The 15000-nt window shown below is 37.9% G+C and overlaps 2 protein-coding genes across 5 annotated transcripts in view; both read right to left on the reverse strand.

Moving 5' to 3' along the window:
* Window positions 1–15000, reverse strand: part of LOC138691910 (uncharacterized) — a 123406-nt gene that overhangs the window by 37788 nt on the left and 70618 nt on the right. For 2 of the 4 annotated variants that reach the window (XM_069814521.1, XM_069814523.1), the window contains 2 exons: window positions 7670–7770; window positions 2467–2589 (listed from right to left, as the gene is read on the reverse strand). In XM_069814521.1, the coding sequence (XP_069670622.1) occupies window positions 2467–2589; window positions 7670–7770 (224 nt within the window). Of the gene's footprint in view, window positions 1–2466; window positions 2590–7669; window positions 7771–14225; window positions 14327–15000 lie in introns of those variants that run through there. The other 2 variants (XM_069814522.1, XM_069814520.1) reach the window with 2 other exon arrangements.
* On the reverse strand, window positions 4815–6609 carry LOC138716462 (uncharacterized). Its single transcript, XM_069849575.1, has 2 exons — window positions 6321–6609; window positions 4815–6210 (listed from the first exon to the last, which is right to left on the reverse strand). The coding sequence occupies exon 2, from the start codon at window positions 6093–6095 to the stop codon at window positions 4815–4817; it is 1281 nt and encodes a 426-aa protein (XP_069705676.1). The 5' UTR covers window positions 6096–6210; window positions 6321–6609.

The following is a 15000-nucleotide window of genomic DNA, read 5'->3' on the forward strand; positions in this document are numbered from 1 at the left end:
TTGTTAGCAGGGGAATTATCAACAAGTATCCTCGCTTGGTCCTGCCTGTTCGGAATTTGCATCGGCCACCACATTTACGGCAAGTGTACGTACATGCTAATAACCCTTTCTGTTGCAAAAACCATATCAACTTACCGATATCACTGCTAAAGTTATGCACGGCGAAAATATCGACAATAGCAACACAGTCGGACATCCAACCCTTTTCACACGTCAGCACAAAATTGTCGGCACGCGAACATGTCCAGCGTCAGCTGTTAATTTCGCCACCCTTTCTTTCTCTGATTGGCCTGTCGTGGCTTAGGTCCTGTTAACTCAACGCTCCTTCACTCCTCCGCCCGCTTGCCCGCCATCTAGTCGCATGAATTTTCATTAATTTATGCACTTAAAATCCAACATAAAATCGCTTTATTGTAACATATATATATATATATATATATATGGAGACAAATGTCACTTTCACGATAATTTATCTCTAACACCATCACGTCTATACATTAATTTCTTATTCATGATTGACAATTGCATCCCGCATGTTGCTCTTTTTTTTTTTTTTTTTTTTTTTTACTGAGCAATATATATACACACACACACACACGACTTCAAAAATTTTTCAACCAAGAACACGTGTTCTCCTGAGAGACTGCTGAGGATTCCGGCTACTGAGGATTCAACAAAGAAGATAAAGAACATGAAATGAAGACAAATAACAACGTAACATACAACAAGGACATAGAAGAACAGAATACCACGACATGAAGAAATGAAGAGAGAGGAGAAGGCAGGAGGGAAAGGAATAGGGAAATTTTTTTCCCTCACATCGCCGTTCCCCCTTCGCCCTATTACCCATAGTTCCCACCGTCCCATAGTGACTTGGGGGGGGATGGCAAAGGGGGTTCCGTGTTCTGCAGTTTTCCCAGAAGCAGAACCCGTGCCAAAGAACGTAGTCTGCAAAAAAGTCGATGTAATCTAGCTTAATAATATAATTCATACCTTGCTCATTAAATATATCCATATACAAGAATACCAAACAGCAACCTGTGTGCAGATTACTTTGGTACTGGGATATGAATCACAGCCCTCTTGACTACGCGTATAGTATCTAGAAAGCAGTGTATACACACTTGTTTATGTAAGTTGAGAAGCTAAACTAAGACTGATATATTTCCTCCCAGTTTATTTTTACACCTTCAAATGTCTAATGTATCCTTGGCGGTTCCACACCAAAGCGGTCACGAAATTTCATCTTCACTGTTTCCATGGAGTCGCTGGTATGACGTCTTCCATGAAGCGAAACCGCTGTCACTAATCTTTGCTCGATGGTAAACGGATTCTGGTCAGCCATGTTTCTATATAACTGCTCTGTTACCATGGTAGCATGATACCAAAGTAAAAGTGTGTGTGCCAACATCTACATTCAACATTCACAAACTAAGTTAATTAAGAATACGTGGGAGGGTACTTTGTGAACTCACTGTATATACGAGCCTGTAACAAGTTAGGTTAGGTTAGTTTAGGCTTTTGTAATGCCTTGCATATACGATACTGTAACAGGTCAGTAATATAAAGAAAAAGGATTCGCCATATTCCTACGTGACATGTAGCTAACTACACAGCTACGTCGTGCCGTCACATTCTTAGTCATAACATGGCCAACAATCAATAAGTTTATATATAAATACACGTTTAAAAGGAATTTAAATAGCAATTCCTTTGTTTTTTTTAGAATATTGAACCTGTATTTATATTCGGCGAATGTCATGATGGCCATGACTAGACCAATATGATCACGTGACTCTGATTCGCAGCGTAGCCTGTCTCTCTCGTTAGGTAGAACTACATGCATGACGAGCAGCTCCCCTCAGTGTGGCGGTGAGTACAGCGACTCTGAATCTTTGGAAAAGTATTGCAGTTTTCCTCGCGGGATAGTTAGCCTTTAATGTGTCTTCTGCCAGATAACCCACAAAATGATTTATTCTCGCTCCAAATGGAAGAAAGTTGCACTTTAATGCCCAGGAACGCGCTCTATTCGTGGGGTACGTATTTTAGAATCCACAAAATCGTACGCTGGATTTACCGTCAGCTGAACATACCCTTCTTCCTTTAAACAATTAATCATACGCATGCCAAGAATCACTAACTGTTGTGCTCCCCGGCACAATGTATTGCATTATTACACCCACTGCCCTTTCATTATTCTGCCATTTTCATACTTCCTTTTGCCAAATTTAGCCTCGTCCACCTCCACCATTTTGCTTAATCGCCTATTTATGTGTACTGCGTCTGTATCTATCCCAATACATATACAATTTTAAAATACATGAACAAAGACATGACTAGATGAGCTACTGTGCCAATGCCTATGTCCCTGTAAGTTCAGTAAGTGCAGTCCTATGGAGTTGGCAACAGAGCACAAGCTGAATACCACCAGCCTTTGGAACAGAACCACCAATGAACATCACTCACCTCAGACTCACACTTCACCACAGGAAATGTAACTGGCTCTTCTGTTTCCTCCATTTTTATTTCCGATTTCAGATCACAGCTGGGGTCCATGCTGGGTGCCGTTGTCCCACAAGCAAGAGCATTCTGGAAGAGACAGATTATAACAAATCCTAAAGTCATACAACAAAATATTACATAACATTCATTTCACTTGCCGTACTCAGTAACCAGCAAATATTTTGAGTAGCGACCACTTTTAAAGGTCAATTCCATTCTTTTTTAATATTCATTTCGCCTTGACCCCAATCTAACGTGAAAAATAAAACATTTTGCCGCCTGAAAATTTTGAAGTTGTAATGTTTAATGTTCATATTTACCACACTTCAGTTTCCTGCGATTACATCCTGCCGACATCGCAGCTGCAGTGATTGAGTCGCGATTTTTTATTACCCTTCTTAATATCGATGATGGGATTCCTAAAGCATCAGGGAGTTGTTTCTGAGTAAGAGTACTGTTCCCATCATACTTTCGTAAGATTTCCAAATTTTCCGACACAGAAAGGGCTTTTCGTTTAACACTCATTGTAATCACATTCACAGACACTTCAATACAATAAAGGACAACAAACTGCCCAGAAAAAATTTCCAGAATTTTATTACGGCCGAGTAAGGAATGCTGTTTGAGAGAGAGGGTTAGCAAGAGGGTGAGGTATTGTGACTGTATGTAGGCTTTAACCACGCAGGTAAGGAGTCGAATAAGAGAGCGTAACAAGAGGGTGGGGTATACTAAGGTATGAAGTATGAAGGTTTAAATGCGCAGGTAAAGGGTCGAATACCAATACTTTTCAAGTTAATGGCACCAGTGAGTTCAGTGACCAAGATGTTGCACTGCTGTTACAGAACACTGCTGAAAATTACATCGAAAATATTCCACAAAAACAGCGTATTATGCGGGATTTGAACACAACAAACAGGGTATTTTATAAAGGCGTTATATATGAAATGTGCAGGGACCCGACAAAAAAAAGCGTATTACACGGGATAGTGTAATAAGCGGGCACGTCTTATCGAGGTTTTACTGTATATTAAATAAAAAGATTTGTCTTTACATAAAGTACAATAAAATAAAAATATTTTTGACCAAACTCAATAAGAGTGTAAGAGAAACACTGTAGAGAAACTGATGTAGGATATCCAGTAGGCTATTAACAAATACCTTACTATAATAATACCGCACAGCTGTATACTAGTAGCATTGGCGTGAGTGCGAAATATCGCGGACCTGACATCTAGCGGAGAGGGATGGAATCACGTCCACATACACAAATATTAACATACCGGGATTCGGACTATTGTTTAAAACTTGAGTTACTAATGTGGAATTATATATGAAAAACTTAAGAAACGTTGAATAATATTTGATGCAAAATTATTATCTTATATCAAAGCTGCATATTATGAGAAATATTGCATCCTTCATATTACTTTTCGTAATTAATTGTTAGATATTTTTTCTTTCGTTTACCGAGACAATATCAATGTGATATTAGGAATTAATTTACAGTAATGTTTTACAGACGGATTGCTGACAACTGCAAAGATAAAATTGATAGTAATCTGATGCTTGTAATAATTAGTAAAGGCATGAGGACAACAACAAAACTTAATTTGATAAAACCTTAAAATCCAATACATTTTAACTTTTATTCATTTATTAGGTGTAAATAAAAAAACTAATTTGTATTTTTATATCAACAAAAAGAAGAAGGAATTAGGCCTAATGAAGAATGTTGGAATGTTGTTGACTCACGTTTTATGAACTGTCGGAAATAGAAAGTATGATTTGGAGTAATTTGTAATGCTGCAATTGTCACAAATATAAACAGCACATATACACCCTGACATTTTAACACAGCACTAATTAATAAAACTATTAACTAGCCCAGCAACAATATACATTGCAGTTGAATACAGCTTGTTTCGCGAGTATCGCCACACCGGCACGTAGGTAGCAGCACCAGAGTCGTTTGCACGCAAAACTGCTAGCTGTCCGGTATTTGGGGAGGACCGTGTATATTGGACCACCTAAGTTTGAATGGCCGTAACTCACTTATCATATTGAGAAAAATGTCCCTGAATTTTTTATGATGGTAGATTGCCATAATAAATCCCTAAGTAGAATAAGACTTCAATAATTTTAATTCTAATACTTCAAAAATAAAATTTAATCAAAATTTCGAAGCCGTGTAACTTGAGCCAGGGTCGTGTAATATGAATCAGAGGATCGTGTAACTTGGACCAGGCATATTAAACACATTTAACTCCTATAATGTTGTTTATTCAAACAAAAATTTGTGTCAAGCAATGATTTCACATACAACAGTAATAAAATAGTTCATCTGTAATTGTTGCACATTCTTCGTGGGCCCATTTTCCACATCGATTGCAATGAATCCAGTCTTTGTTCTCACTTTCACCACAAATAACACAGCGTGTTTTGGATGTCATCTTAACTTTCGAATCAAATAATTTTCTCTTCTTTGCAGCCTTCCCATCTGATTGTTGCTGCAGAGCATTCGTGTGTGGCATAGCGGTCAGCACCACGCCAGATGCATTGTATCTCGTTCCGGATTTTCTCTGTCCAGATTTTAAAGACAAAGGCAAAGGGGTTATTTCCTTCACTGACACATATTCTGTGAGACCAGAAAGTAGCTCCACATTGTCTCCCATCTTTTTCTCTGCTGATGCTGCTGTTGTTGCTCCTTCCACTTCTTCTGCTGCCCGAGATGCTGATGCTGATGGCTCATCATTCAAAGGCCGATTGGTCACCAAAGAAGGCGCGAAATCAGCCTCTGAAAACACATTTCGGTCGACAGGCCAAAGACCAGTGTGCCTGAAGCCATTCATTGCAATCTGCATATTTGCTGCTCTGGGGAATGCCACTCCTACCAGTGAGGCAATGTGCTGGACATTCAGCCGCTGTCCTGGAAGTTCCCTCATCTTCGTTGATATGGCAGCCGACATGAATGTGTTCAGAGGTTTGAAGAAAGACACATCCAGTGATTGGAGACGGTGCATGCAGTGCGACGGTAGAGATAACATAATCACACCGTACTGACGGCAGATCTCAATCGCTTTGAGCGATTGCGTATGGCTACTGTGACCATCTAAAATCAACAGTACTCTCTCCTGAGGGCTGGGTTTGACAGTTCTAATGAAGTGCCTAATCCATTCACAGAATGTGTCAGAATCCATCCATCCCTTATCCTGACAGCGGAAGATGGTGTTAGGAGGTGCTCCAAATGTGAGAGACTCCATCAATTTTTTCCTAGCGTAAATCAGCATAGGAGGTACAAAGAAGCCACTCGCACTCATGGCATACATTCCTGTCACATTATGACCTCGTTCACACAAAGAAATGGCTCCAACCTGATGTTTTCCCCTCTGTGCCAGAATCTTCTCTTGGCGTTGAACGACAGTGTGGGATGTCTCGTCCATGTTGAATATTCTGGCAGCAGTTAATTTGTGTTGGTCGACAAGTTGTTCCAATGTGTCGAAGAACTTGCCGACTACAACCCTGTTGAATCCTGAAGCCCTGGCAAGTGATGTGGCTTCTGGCTGCCTAAGGCTAAGTTCGGGATGGCGCTTCATAAAGCCGGAAAACCATTCTTTGCCGGCAGTCTTCGTTTCCTTGCTGAACCGAGTGGCCAGTTTATTCTTCTCTGCAATCTCTTATGCTAATTGCATAACACTTCTCCGTGTCAGTCTGAAATTAAAGAATAAGCAGATTAAGTATTAGGCCTATATTAAGTTTGATTGAATTAAGTTGTAGGCCTAATGTAGGCCCTAATATACATTTTGCTGTAATGTATTTACCCATAGAACATTTTTTCTAGCTGCAGAGGATGTGTCACAAGATCATTTTCCACCTCTTGTGGCAAGTCAAGTGGGTGACCGGGCTGTCTAATTTTAGCATCCTTCCTTTTGTTGTATCTTTTAAGGGTGGCACTAGGTATATTATACCTTCGTGCAGCCTCATTGACGCCAACCCCTTCCGATATTGCAAATAAAGCGACTTGCAGATTTTCTTCTTTCCACTTCCCATACACTCCCTTCGCTTTTCTTGCCTGTCTTGTAGTCATCTGTAAAGTAATGGCGAAAGCAGAATTCGTTAATAAGTTGTAATTGTCGACCCACCAAATGAAACGAAGTCTTATTACATAATTTAAGAAATAAAATATCATTAACATTGAAATAAACTAAAGTAATGTTTTATAATATTATTATTTATAAAATATTATATAAATAATATTATCATTATATGTCCTTACAAAACTTTCATCCACTGACCTCTGATTGTTGGAAATTCACACTAGTGAAGACATAATGGACAATTTTATCTTCTAAATTTGTTATATTGTAAGGGTTGGTACATTTTAACATTGGCTCAAGTTACACGCTTTGTGATGGTTCAATTTACACGCATTGTAAAAGAAACACTTAAAAATTATTTACGTAAAAACTACTTTACAAACATTGATATAAATTTCACTCAACTTACCTCAAACACTGGTATTTCTTCATATGTATAAGGCAGTCTTGTATTTCTAAACGTCTTCGCACAACACGCTGTCAAACTATTGTGAAAAGATTTGAAGAATTTGGGAACAGAATGTTCGACACCGTTATGACCGCGTCCAGCCAACCCTGCATAATGAGATTTATGGACAGTTGTCTACCATGTAGAAGGTTCAAAGCGCTGTATAAAGTATCTTGCAAACTATCCTGGAAATAGTGATTGCATCGGTGGATCAAGTTACACAGTGGTCCAAGTTACACGGTAGTAAGGTATTTGCTATCAACTTACACACTAATGAACAAATCGTGGGAATGCGACTTCTATGTTCACATCAAATATAGAACGATCAATAAGAATGTACTAATGGAGTAATTTTTACTCAAACACAGATGAACAACCGAACATATGATCAAAGCTTTGTTTTGATATGACTCCCAGCAGCTTCTCAGCTGATCGTCATCCTCCAAGTCTGTCAGATTATCAGTTTAGTTCAGTTGGTGGTGTAAGGAAGGAGAATGTGATCAACATCTCTTAATTAACAACAGTTCCTACTAGTTCTGCAAAACATAACATCCTGCACGAGAATTTAATAGTAATAACAGTAGGTAAACTACTGGCTAGAAATGAAATATGGGTTTATATTTACATCTATTGAAGGATTTGCTTCTTCCATATCCGAGTCATGAAATAATGATCCTACAGCCAATACATCGTCCTCGGGTTCCGTCTTGATTGCAGTCATCATAACTGAAAGAATAGTATCAGACAGTTGAATATATTAACATGGTATCCATGAGGGACCAGAACCCTTGTCCAACGTGGTTGTATGCAAAAAATTTCGATGTGACGTAGATTAACAATATAGTTCAAAATTTGCTCATAAAATCCCTTCAAATGTAATCAAACAAGGATACCAAACAGCAACCTGTGAGCTGTTGAATAGAATGAACCACAGCCCTCTTGACGTAAAGCTATAATATCTAGAAAACAATGTTTGCACCACGACCACAGAATCCAGTTATATTACAGTATTATAACTCGTTAACCACAGATAACACCCAAACATGGTTTGCACATTTGTCTTGATGCCCAACAACGCAAGTGAAATATAAAATGTTTGGTAAAACTAGGTGAAGGAAGAAACAGACACTTGCTTAGATATACATAAATAAATAATCGGTTAGATATACTTAAATAAATAATCGGTCAGTTATACATAAATAAATAATAGGTTAGATATACATAAATAAATAATCGGTTAGATATACATACATAAATAATCGGTCAGTTATACATAAATAAATACTCGGTCAGTTATACATAAATAAATAATCGGTTAGATATACATAAATAAATAATCGGTTAGATAAACATAAATAAATAATCGGTTAGATATACATAAATAAATAATCGGTTAGATATACATACATAAATAATCGGTTAGATATACATAAATAAATAATCGGTTACATATACATAAATAAATAATCGGTCAGTTATACATAAATAAATAATCGGTTAGATATACATAAATAAATAATCGGTTAGATATACATAAATAAATAATCGGTTAGATATACACAAATAAATAATCGGTTAGATATACATAAATAAATAATCGGTTAGATATACCTAAATAAAGAATCGGTTAGAAATACATAAATAAATAATCGGTTAGATATACATAAATAAATAATCAGTTAGATATACATAAATAAATAATCGGTTATATATACATAAATAATCACTTAGATATACATAAATAAATAATCGGTTATATATACATAAATAAATAATCGGTCATTAATCCACTGACTTTTTTGTGGGAGTCCCACGCAGGTCTTGCTACTGCCAACATAAACATGATTTAGGAATTCAATTTGTGTAAAGGAATGTCCTTTATTTTGCCCAGTTTTGCAGAATTGCCTTTGCGTTTGCACCACAATTTCCTCCCTTCCTAGAATTAGCTCACAACTTGCTTTTATCGAACTGTCCTTCAGTTCGGTTACAGTTAGTGACGTTACTAGAAACTTATCAGTAGCTTTCTTAATGGTACTCCTCTGCAATTTCAAGCTTAACTGGATTGCAGAAGGAACCGCAGAATGGCACCATGGCGTTCACCGTCAATTGTTTCTTTGAGGTTCTTCCCCAATTTGGTACGAGTGTTGAACCCTGGTCTTCAACCCGAACACCACTGCTGGCGGTCATTCGGCGAAATTTTTAAAAGCGCGTCATCACAACTTCAGTGATATTCACTTTTTTTATTGATTCGAACACTACTTCCATTAGCCGAACGTTTGGTTTTAGAAAGGCATCACTCCTGTTTTTCTCCACTGTTTCATTGACTAATGAATTTACCGCCTTTTAAAAAAAGGCATAGTCTGGAATCATGCCCTTTTAAAACTGATTGACGGTCACTTCCTATTCCTCCTTGCTCATTACCCTCCACAGTGAAGCTGTATTAAAACTTCAATTACAGTTTGGAAGCCCACAGGTTGCACTTGTACGCAATGGAACCTGAAAATTAAGTCCCCACTCTTGATAAGAATGTTCCCAACATTATTTACATTACGTTGAACTCTTCCATACTTGTCAACCTATTTACTCACTTGAATCACTAACGTCCACTGACCACTTATTCCCATTAATCTAATTTATATATTTTCAGACGAAGTAGTTTCTACCCATTTTATTACATTTCCATTCCCACCTTTTTTATTATATTCGTATCACTACTTACTTATTATCACTCCCTGGTTATTATTTGTATCTTATCCATTTTCACTATTATTCCCTTGCCTTACCGTCTTTTCTGTCACCATCACCATTTTCATTTTATCACTTCCCTATGTTTTGTCACTCATGCACCAACCTCTTAAGTTATAACTTATCTGTCCTTAATTCTTCCCACTGACGTACCTCTTTTCGGTGTCGCTAATGTTACTTCATCCCTTCCAGTCCTTGCAGAACCTTGACTTCTTATCTTAGTTTCTTTTTCATCTCTCGATCCCTTTTGTAAATGCTGACCCATATTTGCTCTTACAGCTGGTTTCACTGAACTAATTAACATATTGAAATACTGAACTTCTCGACATCACATGACTCAGTGAAATTACTGCCAAACATCACTCAACGGGAAGGGTGGCTTGGGGTATTTTCTGCACTTTTCAACACACGGCTTAAAAAATAAGCTCTTTTCTTAGGATTTTCGACTTTCACTCCCATGTTACTGACCGCAAACTAAAGGCAAGGAATGCGGGCAAAGTTAAGGGGTGGGTAAAGTGCGATTCAGTAATAATATTTTCCACCTACACGTAAATCAATCTGGATGGGGTTATAAAAGATCCCGCGTCGTCATTCTAGACTTAAGTGACCTGTGTGAGAAGTTTCAGACAAAACTTTTAATACCTGTTGTTCAATAAGCTACTTAAAATTATAAATTAAAAAAAAAAAAAACTGCGTTAAAAAAACGGGCCAATCTGCGATATCTCTCCACACCACACACGGAACTGAGGTACGATTCGCATTTCGTCATGGGTTAGATGGTATGTGTCAAGGATAATGGGTTAGTTGAGGGGATAATTTTGTAAGTGACGTGAGGAATGTGTTAAGTTTTCATTGGTTCAAGTACGTTTAATCTCGTGAGTGAAGTGTGGGAAGTTATCGAAGTTTCACTAAAAAAAATATTTAAAAATTCACTCAGCTCATAAACGCACAATATATTAAGCCACATTTGAATATATGGCTAGATCATTTAAAACAGTCTCACATATAAATTGCCAGCATCACCCCTTAAGAAGTTTTCCCCGTCTTAACGTTTCCAAATTCCTTAAAACTATAGCAGCCGACTTACATTTTTAAAGTCATCAATGCCGTAGCTTGTAAGGGTAGCCATAGTGAGTCCAATAAACTTCATGATCAGCAGGCGAGATATCCCATCCGGTGCAATTACGAAATTAAGAAGTCTTTATTACGTAACACATTCAAGTTGTAACTTCGCAGGAAATACTTTCCAACACTCGCTTCTTTTCCACAAGGATTCTGAGCAATCTTTTCGTAACAGTAATAACAGTAGATAAGCTAATGGCAAAAATATTTTAGTTATAATGAATCATATGACCAGCCTTACTGTGAGTCAATGTCACAAGTGTTCATATTAACCCACTGTTATCAATTGTAAAAATATATATGTATAAAGGCTATATATATTAATTCAAACAATGAAGCTACAAAAGTTGCCCACTTATAAGTTTAACGATATCATTAGTGAAATGAAAATTGTATCAGGCTGTTAAAGCTAGAAATGCAGAATTATTATTAAATGGATTGCAGTGTATTCTTGTTTAGAATGGAACGATAATCATATTTTCGAAACTCCTCCAAAGGCAAAATAAACGCACCAAACTTCTAAATATAACTGGCCTCGAAAATTAAACCTAAAAAAAGTTTATGAACATAACTATATGCCTCAAATAATTACAGCAAACAATACGAAATCATACATAGACACAATCATCTTGTGACGAAACCAACAAAAACAAGAAATTATACCTCAATTTCGATTACTGTTATTGCATCTAACAGTCACAATCCCCGGGATTTATCTTGGATTTAATGCCTGTAATAAATAACATTTCCACGCACTCATTTCCTCAGCATGATGAATTGCTTATAATAGAGGTTGAATATGACTATCTTACAGTGCATTTCTTCATCATGAATCTTCTTAAGGACTTACAGCCCTTAGAAAGGGATCAGAATGGAACTCTTTAAATAAAGAACATCCATTGAAGTGTATACAACTCGGCGGTGATGAACACAATTATAATTGAGGATCTGATTTTCAAAACACTACGAGTTCAAAAATATTAGTTGTCATGCATTCTTGAAATATAACTCTATATAGAACTGTCATGCATTGGCTTGAGAACGCCCTATAAACCCCTATAATATTTCGTTAAAATAACTATTATGAAAAAGGACAATGATCATTTTGAAAATAAGCTCCTCAATTAAGCAGTTTTGTCCTAGCAAGATAGGGGATAATAATCAATATAAAACATCGCTCACAGCCACTAACATCCAAGTACCGTATGTATTATAGTTGCATAGTTGCGTCCCGAAGAAATCAGGTAGCAGAAGGGACATGGCATAGTTCCGCCCCGAAGAAATCAGGTAGCAGAAGGGACATGGCATAGTTGCGCCCCGAAGAAATCAGGTACCAGAAGGGACATGGCATAGTTGCGCCCCGAAGAAATCGGGTAGCAGAATGGACATGGCATAGTTGCGCCCCGAAGAAATCAGGTAGCACAATGGACATGGTATTGTTGCGTCCCGAAGAAATCAGGTAGCAGGATGGACATGGCATAGTTGCGTCCCGAAGAAATCAGGTAGCACAATGGACATGGCATAGTTGCGTCCCGAAGAAATCAGGTAGCAGGATGGACATGGCATAGTTGCGTCCCGAAGAAATCAGGTAGCACAATGGACATGGCATAGTTGCGCCCCGAAGAAATCAGGTAGCAGAATGGACATGGCATAGTTGCGCCCCGAAGAAATCAGGTAGCAGGATGGACATGGGATAGTTGCGTCCCGAAGAAATCAGGTAGCACAATGGACATGGCATAGTTGCGCCCCGAAGAAATCAGGTAGCAGAATGTACATGGCATAGTTGCGCCCCGATGGACATAGTACACACGAAAGTGATTGTCATAATATAAACAAATTACTTACAAATATTACAGTGATAGCTGCATTGAATTCAGGTAGGTCTAGGATATGATCAATTTTACTATTTAAAATAACACTTTTTCATCGATCACACACAATAAATGAACTGCATGTTTTGTTTGTACATCGATATCTTCCTACTGTACAGGGTTTCGAAAATTGAAACATAGAACCATTGTGAATTATTAACTCCTTACCCTTTTCACTAAACTTAACATTGATTTTAAATTAACCTCAATATACGCCACAGACGGTGTGAAAATCATTAATAAAATATCAAAGACTGCTAAGCCTCCATATTCCAACGCCTCACTCATTTCAATATGTCAGTTAATAAAGTACTGCCAACTTCACGTTGCTCATTTTGACGGTAGGCTATTGATAATCACTGCATAAACAGTAGAAAAAGGGTTAATATGCATGGTGTTCATTTTAACGGTATCGATAATGAATATTAAATCGCATAAGAAATCAATATGGTTGGTTGATTACTAGCCTCGAGTTTCCGTAGTGTCTTTTTCTCTACCTATTTCATCGGGGCGCAACTATGCCCACAAAATAGGGACCCTTTTTTATCTGCTGTACTTTATCTGACCGTGGGGCGCAACTATGCCCTGCCCGTATCAACTACGAGGTTATTTAGCGTCTATGAGATTGGTGATAGCGAAAAGGCATATGGCGAGATGTGGTCGAAGATTCGCCACAGATTACCTGGCATTCGCCTTACGGTTGAGAAAATCCTCGGAAAAAACCCAACCAAGTAATCAGCCCAAGCAGAGATCGAACCCGCGCCCGAGCGCAACTTCAGACCTGCAGGCAAGCTCCTCACCGACTGAGCCACGCCACTGGTCTTCACAATTATTAAATGTACTGCTAATGAACTCACGTTCCTCAGAATACAGAGCTTAATGTTTTTACAGTGAGATATCTTGTGTTTCGCTCAACAGAAAGTTATAATACGAAGAGCTGAAATAATCTACAATAGCATGCGGTCAATACATTTTAGCGAGGTTTAATAATAACTCTTATCGTTCACCTTCACCTTCACCTTCGCCTTCACCTTCACCTCACCACAGAACAGCACGTCACGCGGACTTCTCAGCGTATCTCGCAAGTTCATACAGAGAGATCAGGATTGCTAGATTGAGGGAAAAGTCGTGGATTGGGCTACTGAAACTTTCTCAGAACTCTTAAAATATCCAGCGGCTTGTCAGCTGATCGTCATTCTCCAAGTCAGTCAGGATATCAGTTTAGTTTAATTGCTGGTGTAAGGAAGGAGAATGTGATCAACATCTCTTAATTAACAACAGTTCCTACTAATTCTGCAAAACGTAACAGCTGTTTTAGTAACTTTGCAACAGCCAGTTTCAACCATTTGCTTCTCCTGCACGAGAATTGTGACCAATCTTTGTTTAATAGTAATAAGAGTAGGTAAACTACTGGCTAGAAATGAAATATGGGTTTATATTTACATCTATTGAAGGATTTGCTTCTTCCATATCCGAGTCATGAAATAATTATCCTACAGCCAATACATCGTCCTCGGGTTCCGTCTTGATTTCAGTCATCATAACTGAAAGAATAGTATCAGACAGTTCAATATATTAACATGTTATCCTTGAGGGACCAGAACCCTTGTCCAACGTGGTAGCATGCAAAACATTTCGATGTGACCTAGATTAACAGTATAGTTCCAAACTTGCTCATTAAATCCCTTCAAAAATAATCAAACACCCAAATAAATTATCGGTTTGATATACTATTACTTACTTACATACTTATTGGCTTTTAAGGAACCCGGAGGTTCATTACGCCCTCACATAAGCCCGCCATTGCTCCCTTTCCTGAGCAAAATTAATCCATTCTCTATGATCATATCCCACATCCCTCAAATCCATTTTAATATTATCTTCCCATCTACGTCTCGGCTTCCCTAAAGGTCTTTTTCCCTCACGTCATCCGCACAGTCAAGAAGCTGATGTAACCCGTTCGATTCCAAACCCTCTCCCTTATCCTGGACTTTCCTAATGGCATATATTATAGCAAAGTTAAAAAGTAAACATGATAGTGCATCTCCTTGCCTTAGCCCACAGTGAATTGGAAACGCATCTGACAGAAACTGACCAATACGAACTCTGCTGTACGTTTCACTGTGACACATTTTAATTAATCGAACTAGTATCCTGGGAATATCGGTTTGATACACATAAATAAATAATCGGTTAGATCAGTCTCGAATCACTTCCT

Source organism: Periplaneta americana, chromosome 16 (assembly GCF_040183065.1).
Source record: "Periplaneta americana isolate PAMFEO1 chromosome 16, P.americana_PAMFEO1_priV1, whole genome shotgun sequence".
Taxonomy (NCBI): domain Eukaryota; kingdom Metazoa; phylum Arthropoda; class Insecta; order Blattodea; family Blattidae; genus Periplaneta; species Periplaneta americana.